Source organism: Mustelus asterias, chromosome 25 (genome assembly GCF_964213995.1).
Source record: "Mustelus asterias chromosome 25, sMusAst1.hap1.1, whole genome shotgun sequence".
Classification (NCBI taxonomy): Eukaryota; Metazoa; Chordata; class Chondrichthyes; order Carcharhiniformes; family Triakidae; genus Mustelus; species Mustelus asterias.
This window is the reverse complement of record NC_135825.1, coordinates 40,040,327-40,057,110: the sequence shown is the minus strand read 5'-3', so window position 1 is coordinate 40,057,110 and position 16,784 is coordinate 40,040,327. Positions and strand designations below refer to the sequence as shown.

Here is a 16,784-nt window from a genome sequence, read left to right as displayed (position 1 = left end):
CACTGCTCCTTCATCAGGTGAGTGGAGAGGGAGGTTTCACAAACACGGCATATATAGACAAAGGCACAATTGCAAGATAATGGTTGGAATGTGAGTCTTTACAGGTAATCAAGTCTTTACAGGTACAGACAGTGTGAGTGGAGAGGGGGATAATCACAGGTTAAAGAGGTATGAATTGTCTCCAGCCAGGACATTTAGTGAGATTTTGCAAGCCCAGGCCAAATGGTGGGGTTTACATGCAGCGTGACAGAAACCCAAGATCCCGGTTGAGGCTGTCCCGCGGGGTCTGTTCATCCGTTATCGTCGCGTCTGCATGGTCTCGCCAAGATACCAAGCCTTGGGACATTCCTTCCTGCAGTATACGAGGTAGACAACGTTGGCTGAGTCGCATGAGTATGTACCGTGTACCTGGTGCATCACTGAAACGACCACACCATGACATCAAAAGGTTCCATCCCACCATCAGACTCACCATGGACTATTCTTCAGAATCGGTTGCATTCTTGGACACGCATCTCCATCACGGACAGTCACCTCAGCACTTCACTCGACCACAAGCCCACGGACAAACTCACAATGCTCCAATTCTCCAGTTTCCACCCGAAACACATTAAAGAAGTCATCCCCTATGGACAAGTCCTCCATATACACAGGGTCTGTTCAGATGAGGAGGAACGTAACAGCCATCTACAGATGCTGAAAGACACCCTCATAAGAACGGGATATGGTGCTCGATGCATCGATTGACAGTTCCGACACATCACAACGAAAAACCGCACCGACGTCCTCAGAAGATAAACACGGGACATGACTGACAGAGTCGTCCAGTACTTCCCCGGAGCAGAGAAACTATAACATCTTCTTCGGAGCCTTCAACATGTCATCAAATGAAGACGAACATCTCGCCAAGGTCATCCCCAGACCACCACTACTTGCCTTCAAACAACCGTGCAACCTCAAACAGACCATTGTTCGAAGCAAACTACCCAGCCTTCAGAATAGCGACCACAACACCACACACGCTGCCACGGCAACCTCTGCAAGATGTGCCAGATCATCGACACGGATACCACCGTCACACATGAAACACCACCCACCAAGTATACAGTACATACCCATGTGACTCGGCCAACGTTGTCTACCTGATACGCTGCAGGAAAGGATGTCCCGAGGCATGGTACATCGGCCAGACCATGCAGACGTGATGACAATGGGTAAACAGACAGCGCAACAATTGCCAGGCAGGAGTGTTCCCTTCCAGTCAGGGAACACTTCAGCAGTCATGGGCATGCGGTCTCTGATCTTCGGGTAAGCGTTCTCCAAGGCAGCCTTCAAGACATACGACAGTGCAGAATCACCAAGCAGAAACTGATAGCCAAGTTCTGCGTGCATGAGGACAGCCTCAACCAGGATCTTGGGTTCATGTCACACTACATATAACCCCCACCATTTGGCCTGGGCTTGCAAAATCTTACTAACTGTCCTGGCTGGAAACAATTCACACTCTTTAACCTGTGATTATCCCGCTCTCCACTTGCACTGTCTGTACCTGTCAAGATTCGCATTCCAACCATTATCTTGCAATTGTATCTTTGTCTATATATGCCGTGTTTGTGAAACCTACCTCTCCACTCACCTGATGAAGGAGCAGCATTCCAAAAGCTCGTGATTTCAAATAAACCTATTGGACTTTAACCTGGTGTTGTGAGACTCCTTACTGTGCCCACCCCAGTCCAACACCGACATCTCAACATCACACAGGAAAGAGATAGAGAATCTGGTGAAATGGCGTGACAACAATAATCTCTCCCTCAATGTCAGTAAATGAAGGAGATAGTCATCAACTTCAGGCAGCCGAGTGGAGGACATCAACGGGATGAAGTGGAAATGGTCGAGAGCTTCAAGTTTCTATGTTTCCTGGACCCTCTAAGCCGACGCCTCTACGTTCTCAGGAAGCTAAAGAAATTCAGCATGTCCGCTCTGTCTCTCATCACTTTTTACAGATGTACCATAGAAAGCATTGTTTCCGGATGTATCACAGCTTGGTATGGCTCCTGCTCTGACCAAGACCACAAGAAACTACAAAAGGTTGTGAACGTAGCCCAGTGCATCACGGAAACCAGCCTCCATCCATTGACTCTGTCTACACTTCCCACTGCCTCAGAAAAGGAGCCAGCATAGTCAAGGACCCGAGACATCCCGGACATGCTCTCTTCCACCTTCTTCCGTCAAGATAAAGATACAGAAGTCTGAGATTACATACTAACTAACTCAAGAACAGCTTCTTCTCTACTGCCATCAGACGTTTGAATGAACCTACCTTATATTAAATTGATCTTTCTCTACACCCTACCTATGACTGTAACATTATATTCTGCACTCTCTCCTTTCCTTCTCTATGTACAGTAAGAAGTCTCACAATGCCAGATTAAAGTCCAACGTGTTTATTTGGTAGCACGAGCTTTCAGAGCGCTGCCAAATGTATGGTATGCTTTGTCTGTATAGTGCGCAAGAAACAAAACTTTTCACTGTATACCACCAATACATGTAACAAAAATAAATCAAATCAAAAAAATAAGTAGGAGTGCAAGTTCTATAGAAGACATAAGGACATAGGTTAATTGAGTGGGGTGGGGGCTGGGGGGGGGGGGGGCTGGGCAGAAAATGGCATATGGAGTTTAATGTGGGAAAATGTGAACTTGTCCACTTGGACAGCAAGAATTGAAAAGGAGCATACTGTATTATTAAGCGATGAGAGATTATCGAACTCTGTGATACAGAGGAATTTGGATGTCCTGGTATATAAGAACATAAGAAATAGGAGCAGGAGTAGGCCATCTAGCCCCTCGAGCCTGCCCCGCCATTCAATAAGATCATGGCTGATCTGACGTGGATCAGTACCACTTACCCGCCTGATCCCCATAACCCTTAATTCCCTTACCGATCAGGAATCCATCCATCCGCGCTTTAAACATATTCAGCGAGGTAGCCTCCACCACCTCAGTGGGCAGAGAATTCCAGAGATTCACCACCCTCTGGGAGAAGAAGTTCCTCCTCAACTCTGTCTTAAACCGACCCCCCTTTATTTTGAGGCTGTGTCCTCTAGTTTTAACTTCCTTACTAAGTGGAAAGAATCTCTCCGCCTCCACCCTATCCAGCCCCCGCATTATCTTATAAGTCTCCATAAGATCCCCCCTCATCCTTCTAAACTCCAACGAGTACAAACCCAATCTCCTCAGCCTCTCCTCATAATCCAAACCCCTCATCTCCGGTATCAACCTGGTGAACCTTCTCTGCACTCCCTCCAGTGCCAATATATCCTTCCTCATATAAGGGGACCAATACTGCACACAGTATTCCAGCTGCGGCCTCACCAATGCCCTGTACAGGTGCATCAAGACATCCCTGCTTTTATATTCTATCCCCCTCGCAATATAGGCCAACATCCCATTTGCCTTCTTGATCACCTGTTGTACCTGCAGACTGGGCTTTTGCGTCTCATGCACAAGGACCCCCAGGTCCCTTTGCACGGTAGCATGTTTTAATTTGTTTCCATTGAGATAGTAATCCCATTTGTTATTATTTCCTCCAAAGTGTATAACCTCGCATTTATCAACGTTATACTCCATTTGCCATATCCTCGCCCACTCACTCAGCCTGTCCAAATCTCTCTGCAGATCTTCTCCGTCCTCCACACGATTCACTTTTCCACTTATCTTTGTGTCGTCTGCAAACTTCGTTACCCTACACTCCGTCCCCTCCTCCAGATCATCTATATAAATGGTAAACAGTTGCGGCCCGAGTACCGATCCCTGCGGCACGCCACTAGTTACCTTCCTCCAACCGGAAAAACACCCATTTATCCGACTCTTTGCTTCCTGTCGGATAGCCAGTCCCCAATCCACTTTAACACACTACCCCCAACTCCGTGTGCCCTAATCTTCTTCAGCAGCCTTTTATGGGGCACCTTATCAAACGCCTTTTGGAAATCCAAAAACACCGCATCCACCAGTTCTCCTCCATCAACCGCCCTCGTCACATCTTCATAAAAATCCAACATGTTCGTCAAGCACGACTTTCCCCTCATGAATCCATGCTGCGTCCATATGAACGACAAAAAGTTAGTATGCAGGTACAGTCTCCTTTGGAAGGCAAATGGAATACTATCATTTATTACAAGGGAATGGAGTATGAAAAAAGGAACATATTGCTACAGTTCCATATGAAGTCACTTGTAGAGTATGTGTTTTGGTCTCCTTTTTAAGAAAGGGCATAATTCATAAGGTTCACTTGAATGATTCTTGGGAATGTGGGGGTTATCTTATGAGGTAAGGTTAGACAAGTTGGGCCTGTATCCACTGCAGTTTAGAAGAATGAGAAGTGATCTTATTGAAACATATAAGATGCTAAAGGGATTTGACAGTACCGATGCTGAGAGGAAATTTCCCCTTGTAGAAGAGAACAGGGGACAAAGTTTTTAAAAAGTAGTCTCCTAAGACGGAGATGAGGAGAATTTCTTTCTCTGACAGTCATTAGTCTGTGGAACTCTTTTCCACAGGGTCATGGAAAATTTTTAAACTTGGAGTTAGATTCTTGATTGACAAGGGAGTCAGGGGTAGGCAGGAAAATGGGGCTGAGGCCACAGTCAGATCAGCCATGATCTTACCAAATAGCAGAGAAGACTCGAGGGGCTAAATGGCCTCTGGCTCCTAATCTGTATGTTTGTTTGTCGGCCAAGTCACAAACTGGAGTGAAGTGTTAGATTAATCTGGGAGGAAGTTGTGCAAGTCTGAAATGGTAAAGTTTTGATCTGGAGTTCTGCAGTGAGGCCTATTCATATAAACACAGCAATATGCTGAATGTCACTGATGATCTCAGTTGTTACTTACCCAGTATAAGACATCTGTCCAGCCCTCCATGGTGATGCACTGATACACGGTTAACATTGCAAAGCCAAAGTTATCAAAGTGCGTAATGCCACTGTTGGGCCCAGGCCAGCCTGACCTGCACTCGGTGCCATTGAGGGTGCAGTGACGACCATGGCCTGAATGAGCACAAGGTGCAGGCCACTCATCAGCAACAATATCTGTGTCAATAAAGAAAGAGAGAGAAGGGACAGAGAGGGAGGGGAAGAGCAATAAAGAGGGGAGAGAGAGTGAAATGGAATGAGAGAAGGGCAAGGGAGAAGGACAGCAGAAGATGGGAACAAAGAGGAGGAGAGCAATAGGGGGACAGTAAGGGCACAAGGACAGAGGGAGAAGGGGAAATAGAATACGGGGGGAGGGAAGGGGGTGAAATGTGGGGAGTCAGCAGAAAGATGTGGAAAAGGAAGGGGGAGAGATGTGGAGAGGGAAGGGTGGAGAGGGGAAAGGGGAGAGGGAAGGGGGGGAGAGGGGAGAGGGAAGGGGGGAGAGGGAAGGGGAGAGGGAAGGGGGAGAGGGAAGGGGGGAGAGGGAAGGGGGGAGAGGGAAGGGGGGAGAGGGAAGGGGGGAGAGGGAAGGGGGGAGAGGGAAGGGGGGAGAGGGAAGGGGGGAGAGGGAAGGGGGGAGAGGGAAGGGGGGAGAGGGAAGGGGGGAGAGGGAAGGGGGGAGAGGGAAGGGGGGAGAGGGAAGGGGGGAGAGGGAAGGGGGGAGAGGGAAGGGGGGAGAGGGAAGGGGGGAGAGGGAGGGGGGAGAGGGAAGGGGGGAGAGGGAAGGGGGGAGAGGGAAGGGGGGAGAGGGAAGGGAGGAGAGGGAAGGGGGGAGAGGGAAGGGGGGAGAGGGAAGGGGGGAGAGGGAAGGGGGGAGAGGGAAGGGGGGAGAGGGAAGGGGGGAGAGGGGGAGGGAGAGGGAAGGGAGGGGGGAGAGGGGGGGAAGAGGGAAGGGGGGAGAGATGTGGAGAGGGAAGGGGAGAGAAGGGGAGAGATGTGGAGAGGGAAGGGGGGAGAGCGCAGCGAGGCAGGACAGTGGGGATGAGAGTGGAAGAGGGAGAGGGAGATAGAGGGAAGAGTGAGAATGAGGGGGCAGAGGGGGACAGGGAAAGGAAGAGAAAAATGGGAAGAGTAAGGGGGGGAGAGAGAGGTGGAGAGCATGGAGAGAGATAGGAGGAGAGGGGAGAGGAAGAAGGGTAGAGACAGTAAGTGAGGGGGGAGAGACAGTGGGGAGTAAGTCGGGAGAGAGAGAAGAGGAGGGAAGAAGGACAAGAGTTCGGGGAAAGAGACAGGAGAAAGGGGGAAGAAAGTGAGAAATGAAAAACAATGAGGGAGGAGTGTTACTCAGGGAACGGCATCGATCAAACCTGGACTGACCCACCACCCATTCCACACGCAGAAGCTTCTGTACTATGGTGTGTGTGTGTGTGTGGGTGTTTTGCCACCTTGCGGAAACCTTACCTGCGTGTATATCTGTGTGTGTAAAAGTGTGTGTCTGTGTTCACACTGTAGTTATGTACCTGGAGTTCAATGTGTCTGCTTGTATTCAGTTTTCACATTGTTTGATCACCCTGCTCGAGTTGACACTATTCATGCTGTTCACACTGTATTCACAATGCCCCTGCATGTGTTCACAGAGTACCTCTGTATGTGATATCAAATTCACACTGTGTGTGTGTTCACACTGTGGTGTGGACTCGGACTGTTCCTGTTAATGTTCAGATTTTACTTGTACATGTTGACTTCAGCTACACTGTCCAGGTGTGCGTTCAACAATACCTCATGGTGTTCACACTGTGTCCACATTCTGTGTGTGTTGAGGGGGGTTGAGCTTGGGAGGGGACCAACGCGGGGAGAGGGGGGGGGGAAGGAGGAGGACGATGTGGGTGAGGAGAGAATGACGTGGACGCGGCAGGAGGGGGGGGCGGGGGGGGGGACGGCGCAGGCAGGGGGGATGGGGGGAGAGACGCGGGCGGGTGGGAGGAGGACGCGGGGGGGGGGAGGATGACGTGGGCGGGGGAGGACGAGGCAGGTGGGGGGGGGGGAGGACGACGTGGGCCCGGGGGGGAGGACGGGGCGGGCCCGGGGGGAGGACGGTGCAGGGAGGAGGACGACGCTGGCGGGGGCTAGAACGATGCAGGGGTAGGATGACACGGACGTGGGGGGGTGGACAACGCAGGCACGTGCGGTGTGTGTGCGTCACACGTGCGCGCTGTTTGTGTGCATGTGCGTGCGATGTACACGCACGCTGTGTGTGAGTGCATGTGCGCTCACGTGGGCATTGCGTGTGCGACGCATGCGCGGTGTTTGTGCGTGTGCGATGCACATGCGCATGGTGTTTGTGCATTTGCAACGCATGCGTGCGTGGTGTGTGTTTGCATCTGCTTGTGCGTGTGCGACGCGCGCACTGTGTGTGCGTGTGCGACGCGCGCTCGGTGTGCGTGCATGATGCATGCGCGCTCGGTGTGTGTGTGCATCTGTGATGCACGCGCGCGCTGTGTGTGCGTGCACGATGCACGTGCGGGCGGTGTGTGCATGCACGATGCATGCGGTGTGCGTGTGTAACGCATGCGCGGTGTGTGTGTGCCATGCACGCGCGCGGTGTGTGCGTGCAACGTACGCTCATGCGTGTGGGACGCAGTGGCGTGCGTTGTGCGTGTGGGATGGTCGCGTGCCCGGTGCGCATGTGCGACGCAGTCGTGCATGTGGGACGCAGTCGCGCGAGGTGTGCGTGTGGGACGCAGTTGCGCACGTTGCGCGGTTGGGACGCAGTCGTTCGCGTGTGCGCGCAATTGGGCGCGGTGTGCGTGTGCGATGCAGTTGCGCGAGGTGTGCGTGTGGGACGCAATCGTGCGCGATGTGCGTGCGCGACACAGGAGCGCGCGGTGTACGTGTGCGACCCGCGCGGTCTGCTTGCACGACCTGTGCGGTTTGCGTGTGTGACAAACGCATGTGCGATGTCTGGGTGCGTGTGCCGCACGCGGTGTGCGCGCGTGCGGTGTGCGGCGCACGTGCGCATGGGGTGTGTGAGCGACGCACACGCGTGCTGTGTGCGGTGCACGCGCACACCGTGTGCATGTGCGGCGCACGCGCGTTCGGTGTGCGTGTTCAATGCACGCGCACACGACACACACGTGCGCCGCACACACATGCCGTGTGCGACACACGCACTTGCGGTGTACGGGTGTGTGTGCAACACAGGCGCACACGGTGCGTGGGTGGCGGGCGCGCGTGGGGGGGGCGCGCGCGCGTGGGGGGGCGGGGGCGCGCGCGTGGGGGGGCGGGGGCGCGCGCGTGGGAGGACGGGGGCGCGCGCGCGTGGGGGACGGGGGCGCGCGCGCGTGGGGGACGGGGGCGCGCGCGCGTGGGGGACGGGGGCGCGCGCGCGTGGGGGACGGGGGCGAGCGCGCGTGGGGGACGGGGGCGGGCGCGCGTGGGGGACGGGGGTGGGCGCGCGTGGGGGACGGGGGCGCGCGCGCGCGCGTGGGGGACGGGGGCGCGCGCGCGCGTGGGGGACGGGGGCGCGCGCGCGTGGGGGACGGGGGACGGGGGCGCGTGGGGGACGGGGGCGCGCGCGCGTGGGGGACGGGGGCGCGCGCGCGTGGGGGACGGGGGTGTATACGCGTGTGTGGGACGGGGGTGTATGCGCGTGTGGGACGCACACACCCTCCCGCGCGGTGTGTGTGGGGGATGCATGTGTGCGCGCACTGTGTGTGTGTGTGCGTGCGTGTGTGGGGTGGGGTCGCACGCATGTGCGGTGTGTGTGGGGGACGCACGCACGCATGGTGCCTGGGGGATGCGCGCGCATGCGGTGTGTGTGTGGGGGGGACGCGTGCGCATGCAGTGTTTGTGTGGGGGCTACGCGTGCGCCTGCAGTGTGTGCGTGTGTGTGGGGGGGACACACGCGCACGTGGTGTGTGAGGGGGGGGGACACGCGCGTGGTGTGTGTGTGTGTTAGGGACGCACGCACGCGGTGTGTGTGTGTGGGAGGGATGTGCGCGTGGTGTGTGTGTGTGTGGGGGGGACGGGCACGCGCGGTGTGAGTGTGTGGGGGGGACGGGCACGCGCGGTGTGTGTGTGGGGGGGGGGGGCACGCGCGGTGTGTGTGTGAGTGGGGGGGAACGCATCCGCGTGTGTGCGGTGCGTGCATCTGCACCCACTACATTTCTCAGAAGGCAACACACTGACACAGGAAGCAAAGAAGGGTATAAAAAGAGGTGGGGGGGGCATGAACAGAGGGGGTCGGCTGTCTGACTGCCGTCAAAAGTAAATGGATGTGGCGTTTGAACAACCTGAGCCAATTTGCTTCATTACCTGGCTTTGAACTTTGTTTGGTTTGTCATCTTGAATTGGAATACAAACTGGGACTGGCTGAAAACCCGACTCTGGTCGGGCCTTTACTTTCTGAACACTGATCAAGAGACGTTTTTTTGGTTTCATTGCAGTTGTATTTAGCTTAGCTGTCCAGACAAATACATAAGGAAGATAATCAATGTAAAGCACTTAATGAAAAGTTAGGTTTTATGTTTGTTGCATTTCTGTATGATTTTTGAAGCAGCTCACTTAAATGGAACAGACTTTGTAACAATAAATATACAGTCATCGGGTTGTTTACCCGAACTGTCTGCTTAAACTACCGACAAAGATTCCAACACACCCTGCCAGTGTTACAACGTCTATATTCAAACTATGTTCATCCTGTTCGTCGGTGTTTTTACACTGTACCTACTGTACCAGTCGGTGTATGTTCACACTGTTTTGATATGATCTGCATGTGGTCACATTTGTGTTCACACTGCTTTCTGATGTCTGTAAGTGTATTCAAACTGTGTTCAGACACTGTGCAGCGTGTTTTTCCAGTGCTCACGTGGTACATTTGTGTTTTCAGTGTTCAAACTGTCTGTGTTCACACGTGTGTATTTACACTGTATGCTATGAATGGTATATTTGGCTGTGTAACTCACAAAAAACAATACTTTTCACTGCATCCCAATACATTTGACAATAATAATTAATGTAAGTTTACAGTATACATTCACACTATCTCACACTGTCAGTGGTGTATGTTCACACCATGTTCATACAGTCCGTATTTGTGTTCACACCATCCATTTGTGTTTTCATCATGTTCAAACTGTATCTGTGTGTGTTCTGTGATGATAGTGTGCAACTGATATATACATATTTCTTTTTAAAGGGAATGTGTAAAATTTAGCTTTTTTCTGCAAGCATTCAGTGTGTTTGGAAAACATTTAGTTCAGATGCTGGAAGAGCAGGATAATTGCTCATTTTAACAATATAGTGTTTACTTCAGACAGAGCTAATGGATTTTTGTTTTGTCGATGGAGGTTTCCCCTGGGGGTTTTGATTAAAGGAATGGAATGTGGGTTTAGATAGACAGGGTCATGTGATAATGTGGTCAGTGGAGGAGCTCGGTGTGTTGCAAAGAAAAGCAGCTTTTAGTTCTGGCTGGGGTTTGTTTAAAGACAGAAGTGTGCAAGCTACTCTGAAAATCAAAACCTCTCGGAAAGCTTCGAGACTGCATACACTCCTTATAGCAAGTACATTTATGGTTCCTAACTGTATTTAAAGTGGAATTTTAAGTAAGAGAAAGTTTCTTAGTTGGAACTGAAACAGTGATAATTTAGAAATTGAAATTGTTTCCTTTTATTTTTTTAAATATTGTTCAATTGTTCATGGTTAAGCTGCTTCCTTTGTTAGAGTAAAAGGGATCTTGTATCAAAACAAGCTTTTTTCATATCAAAGATCCATAATTTTGTCAGTGGAATTATTCCTGCAGTGAAGCATCCTATCCTCACACTTGTGTCAAAATTTAAAAACAAATTGTTGGGGTCTAATCTGGCTTCCTCATGTAATTTGAGATTCTGGTCCAGGGGCTCTTGTGAGATTAAAAAGTATAATTCCGTTGTTTGTTTTAGGATTATTGAATTTAAAGACGGTGGGTGTTGAGGAACTGGTGCTTTCCTTCAGGTGTTGCATTCGGTTAGTTTAAAGGGAGAGTGTCTTGTGAAAATGGCTCTTTCAATGGCTATAGATTTATGGGTACGGAAGAGGTCACTCAGTGGTTTACAATGGATGATTAAAACAAAGCTTTTGGATTTGGCAGAACAGCTGAAGTTGTCTGAACCAGGTCAGACATATTTAGAATTTGAAAAAAATCAAACTAATTTGATCGGTGGATATGAGCATTGAAAATAGACCAAACGGAAATGGTTATTTTGGAAGAACTTCAAAATTCACTCCTGGAAGTAGTGAGAACTCATGTGGGAGAGCACAGGATTAAAACTGTGAGACTGGCAGCAGAAATGGCAGATGATTTTGCATTAATTCATAAATCAAGGTTTGGTTTTCGACATCAATTTCAATCTGAGAGAGATAGAAACTGGGGAAAAGAGAAACCAGCATGTGGATAAGGAAAAGGATGTCTCATTTACCTTTTGGGGTAATGGCTTGCGCCATTTTCCAAAGAGTAATGGAAAATCTACTGTAAGGCAGAGAGGCAGTTTATCTCGATGACATTCTAATCACAGGAGTCACTGTCAAGGAACACCACAAAAACTTAGAGGAAGTCTTGTGACAATTTTCAGAAGCCAGGTTGAGATTAAAAAGGGAAAAATGCATTTTTCAGGCATGAGTTACAGGGTCGACAAAGATGGTCTCGACCCAGTCAAGGAAAAGGTAAAAGCCATAAAAGAGGCTCCAACACCAAGAGACATGACAGTCAAAATTGTTTCTCAGCCTTGTAAACGATTATAGGAAGCTCATTCCAAACTAGTGACATTCTTGGCAGGCATCCGTACAAATGCTGTTAAAAAAAGCACCATAAGAGGCTGTGGCAAAAAACACAGAAGAATGCTTTTTTGAAGTCCAAACATGAATTACAGTCAGAGAACGTATGGACCCACGGCAACCCACAAAGACTGTTGGTCATAACATGTGATGCCTCCCCTAATGAATAGATGCGGTACTATCACAGCGATGGAGCACGAGGATGGAGCATCTGATTGCGTACGCCTCACAGACGTTAGCCGAGGCAGAAGGAAGATACACACAGATCAAAAAGGAGGGTTTAGCAATGGTCTTTGCAGTGAAGAAATTTCATCATATGTTTATGGTTGACACTTTACCATAACAGGCCACAAACCTCTGTTGGGCCTTTTTTTCTGAATACAAAACAATCCCCCCATAGCATTGGCTCGAATACAACGGTAAGCGTCATTTTTAAGTGCCTGATTACCCTTTGGAATATAGAGCAGAGACACAGACCGCTGATTCAGGCATTCTGAGCCGTCTACCACTCGCCTACCCTCACCACCAAAAATGGACAAAGTTGTTATGACGTTAAATTTAATGGATACTTTGCCAACATTAGCCAAACATATTAAGGCTTGGACTCGGAACAATCCACACTGGCAAAATTAAGCCAAAACCAAATGGTGGCATACAGGAGTCTTCGACACAAAACTTGAAGCTGTTTGTGATAAAGTACTCAGAATTAAGCACTGAGGATGGTATTATTCCATGGGGAGCCCAAGTGGATATCCTGTGTCCTGCCAAAGGGCTGATTCTCCAAGAACTATATAACAGCTATCCAGGGATCTCAAAAATGGAAATATTAGCGAGAAGCTACATTGATGGCCTGCTATAGTTGGGGATACAGAGAAATTAGTTAAAACATGCAAAACTTGCCAAGATAACCAGAGGGCCCCACCAGTAGCTTCTCTGCAGCCCTGGGAATGCACAGTAAGAAGTCTCACAACTCCAGGTTAAAGTCCAACAGCATTTGTCAGCACAGGTTTTGGAGTGTCCCTCTTTCTTCAGGTGGTCTCCCTGGCCATTCCCCTGGGTACAAGTGCATGCAAACTTCACAGTACCATTTAAGGGCTCAATGTTTCTGATAATAATTGATGCCCACTCCAAGTGGATTGAGGTACACAGGATGGCTTCCACCACTTCATATATTAGAAAGACTCAGGAAGTCTTTCAATTTGCACAGGATACCAGAAGTCCTTGGAACAGACAATGGGACCCCTTTTTAACCAGTGGAGAGTTCAGGACATTCATGACCACAAATGGAGTATGACATGTCCACACGGCTCCGTATCACCCCTCATCAAATGGATTAGCGGAGCGAGCAGTCCAAATTTTCAAAATTGGAATGAAAAAACAAAGCAGGGCTCTTTAGACACAAAATTGACATGATTCCTTTTTAATTACAGGGCAACACCACACATAACAACAGGTTTAGCCCTGGCAGAACTCCTAATGGGCGGACGCCTGCAGACCAGCCTCAGCCTCACCTTCCCGAACTTAAGCGGAAGAATTGAAGAAAAACAAGGGCTCTGATGGATGTAAACCTGATGGAGTTTTTATACATGGAGGCACTGTCCAAGTGCTAAATTTGGAGACTGCACCCCATTGACACCTGGAATGATTTTCTCAAAGACTGGGCCAATGTCATACACTGGGGACAAGATATTAAGGAAACATGTTGACCACTTACGCCTTCAGGAGCTTTTGACAGCAGCAACTAATGCAGCAAGCATGCCATCTTGGACACCAGGTACACCGATAGGCAGTAAAGAAACTCAACCAATGGTAGAATCAAAGACAGCATAAGAACATAAGAAATAGGAGCAGGAGTAGGCCATCTAGCCCCTCGAGCCTGCCCCGCCATTCAATAAGATCATAGCTGATCTGAAGTGAATCAGTTCCACTTACCCGCCTGTTCCCCATAACCCTTAATTCCCTTACCGATCAGAAATCCATCTACATTGAGCCTATGAGGACTCTGCCCCCGAAATGGAAGTGGAGACAGTGGAATCTCAGCCAGAGGTTGTTTTGAGAATGAGCCGCCTGCGGCAGTCATCCAGAAAGCGATGGTCACTGTCCCAATCTACCCAATCTGATCAGCCAGAGTACGATTGGGAAGGAGGATACAGGCCAAATGACAAGGACATCCCTGACTTCTGAAGAGCAAGAGGCAACCCTCAGACACTGAGGGGGAGTGGTGTAATAAGCTCCTGGGAAATACATGAGGAATTCCTGACTGACCTCCCAGTAGAATTTGTAGAATACGAGTTCCCGTGGTGATAGGTAATTACCTAAAGAGGGGGAACTCGTATACCAAGCCCTTAATTAATTGGGCCTCTGATCCTATCAGCCCGGATGGGACTTGCGCACGCACACTACAGGCTTGCAGTTTAATGATATGTGAGCGTGTGTATGTGCGTGTGCATGTGTACTTGCGTGAGAGCTCACGCGTGCACATGTATTTGTGTGAGAGCACGTGCACGCACATGTGCTTGCGGAGAGTGCCACATGCACGTGTACTTGCGTGATAGCGCGCGTGCACGTGTACCTGCGTGAGAGCACGCGCGCTTGCACGTGTGAGCGTGCATGTGCATGGGTACATGCGTGAGAGCACGCATGCACGTGTACTTGCGTGAGAGTGCGTGCGTGCATGTGTACTTGCATGAGATCATGCACGTGCACATGTACTTGCGTGAGAGCACGCGCGCGTGTACTTGCATGAGAGGGCGCGTGTGCACGTGTACTTACGTGAGAGCGCGCGCGCACGTGTACTTGCGTGAGAGTGTGCGTGCGCACGTGTACTTGCGTGGGAGCGCGCGCGCACGTGTATTTGCATAAGAGCGCGCACGCACACGTGTACTTGCGTGGGAGCGCGCGGGCACGTGTACTTGCGTGGGAGCGCACGGGCCCGTGTACTTGCGTGGGAGCGCGCGCGCACGTGTACTTGTGTGGGAGCACGCGCGCACGTGTACTTGCATGAGAGCGCGCGCGCACGTGTACTTGCGTGGGAGCGCGCGCGCACGTGTACTTGCGTGAGAGCGCACACGTGTACTTGCGTGAGGAGCGTGTGCGCACACGTGTACATGCATGAGAGCACGCACGTGTACTTGCATGAGAGCGCACGCGCGCACGTGTATTTGCGTGAGAGTGCGTGCGCACACGTGTAATTGCGTGAGAGCACATGCGCGCACATGTACTTTCATGAGTGCGCGCGCGTGCACATGTACTTGCATGGGAATACGCGCATGTGTACTTGCGTGGGAGCGCGCGCGCACGTGTACTTACATTGGAGCGCGAGCGCACGTGTACTTGTATAAGTGCGCGCGCGCACGTGTACTTGTGTGAGTGCGCGCACGTGTACTTGCGTGAGAGCGCGCGCACGCAGATGTACTTGCATGAGAGCACGCGCGTGCATGTGCACTTGCGTGAGAGCGCGCACGTGTACTTGCGTGGGAGCGTGCACGTGTCCTTGCATGAGCGTGCACGTGTACTTGTGTGAGAGCGCGCGCGCACGTGTATTTGTGCAAGAGCGTGTGCGCGCACTTGTACGTGCGTGGGTGCACATGCGTAATTGTGTGGGAGTGCGCGCGCACATGTACTTGGGTGAGAGCGCGCACATGTCATTGCATGAGAGTGCGCGCGCACGTGTACTTCCAGGAGAGCGCGCGCGCACGTGTACTTGCAGGAGAGCGCGCGCGCACGTGTACTTGCAGGAGAGCGCGCGCGCACGTGTACTTGCAGGAGAGCGCGTGCACGCATGTGTACTTGCATGAGAGCACGCGCGTGCATGTGCACTTGCGTGAGAGCGCGCACGTGTACTTGCATGAGCGTGCACGTGTACTTGTGTGAGAGAGCGCACGCACGTGTATTTGTGCAAGAGCGTGTGCGCGCACGTGTACGTGCGTGGGTGCACATGCGTAACTGTGTGGGAGCGCGCGCGCACATGTACTTGCGTGAGAGCGTGCACGTGTACTTGCGTGAGAGCATGCACGCACGTGTACGTGCGTGGGTGCACATGCGTAACTGTGTGGGAGCGCGCGCGCACATGTACTTGCGTGAGAGCGCGTACGTGTACTTGCGTGAGAGCGGGCGCGCACACGTGTACTTGCGTGAGCACGCGCACGCGTACTTGCGTGAGAGCGCACGTGTACTTGCGTGAGAGCGCGCACACGCAGATGTACTTGTTAAGAGCATGTGCGTGCATGTGTACTTGCGTGGGAGCGCGCACGCACGCGTGATTGCGTGAGAGTGTGTGCGCACGTGAACTTGCGTGAGAGTGCGCGCGCACGTGTACTTGCGTGAGAGCGTGCGCGTGCACTTGCATGAGAGCGCGCGCGCGCTCATGTACTTGCATGAGAGCGCGCGCGCACGTGTACTTGCGCGAGAGCGTGCACGCACGTGTACTTGCGTGAGCGCGTGCGCGTGCACTTGCGTGAGAGCGCGCGTGCACGTGCGTGAGAGCGCACGTGCACGTGTACTTACGTGAGAGCGCGCGCACGCACGTGTACTTGCGTGTGAGCGCACGTGCGCATGTGTACTTGCGTGAGAGTGCGCGCGCACGTGTACTTGCGTGAGAGCGTGCGCGTGCACTTGCATGAGAGCGCGCGCACTCATGTACTTGCATGAGAGCGCGCGCGCACGTGTACTTGCGCGAGAGCATGCACGCACGTGTACTTGCGTGAGAGCGTGCACGTGCACTTGCGTGAGAGCGCGCGTGCACGTGCATGAGAGCGCACATGCACATGTACTTGCGTGAGAGCGCGCGCACGCACGTGTACTTGCGTGTGAGCGCACGTGCGCATGTGTACTTGCGTGAGAGAGCGCGCATGCGTGTACTTGCGTGAGAGCGTGCGCACGCGTGTACTTGCGTGAGAGCCCGCGCGTGTACGTGTGCTTGCATGAGAACGGGCGCGCACGTGTACATGCGTGAGAGCATGCGCGCGCACGTGTACTTGCATGAGAGCGCGCGCGCACGTGTACTTGCGCACATACGCGCGTGCATGCATACATACGCGCGTGCATGCATACATACGCACATGCA

The 16,784-nt window shown here is 51.9% G+C and overlaps 1 protein-coding gene across 6 annotated transcripts in view; it reads right to left on the bottom strand.

Annotated features, from left to right (window-relative positions):
- Positions 1 to 16,784, bottom strand: part of LOC144511902 (voltage-dependent L-type calcium channel subunit alpha-1S-like) — an 841,603-nt gene that overhangs the window by 804,608 nt on the left and 20,211 nt on the right. For all 6 annotated transcript variants that reach the window (XR_013500922.1, XR_013500923.1, XM_078242345.1 and 3 more), the window contains exon 5: positions 4,890 to 5,086. Coding sequence is in view for 4 of the 6 variants with exons in the window: in XM_078242345.1 (XP_078098471.1) it covers positions 4,890 to 5,086 (197 nt within the window). In the remaining 2 variants the exon portion in view is untranslated. The remainder of the gene's footprint in view (positions 1 to 4,889; positions 5,087 to 16,784) is intronic.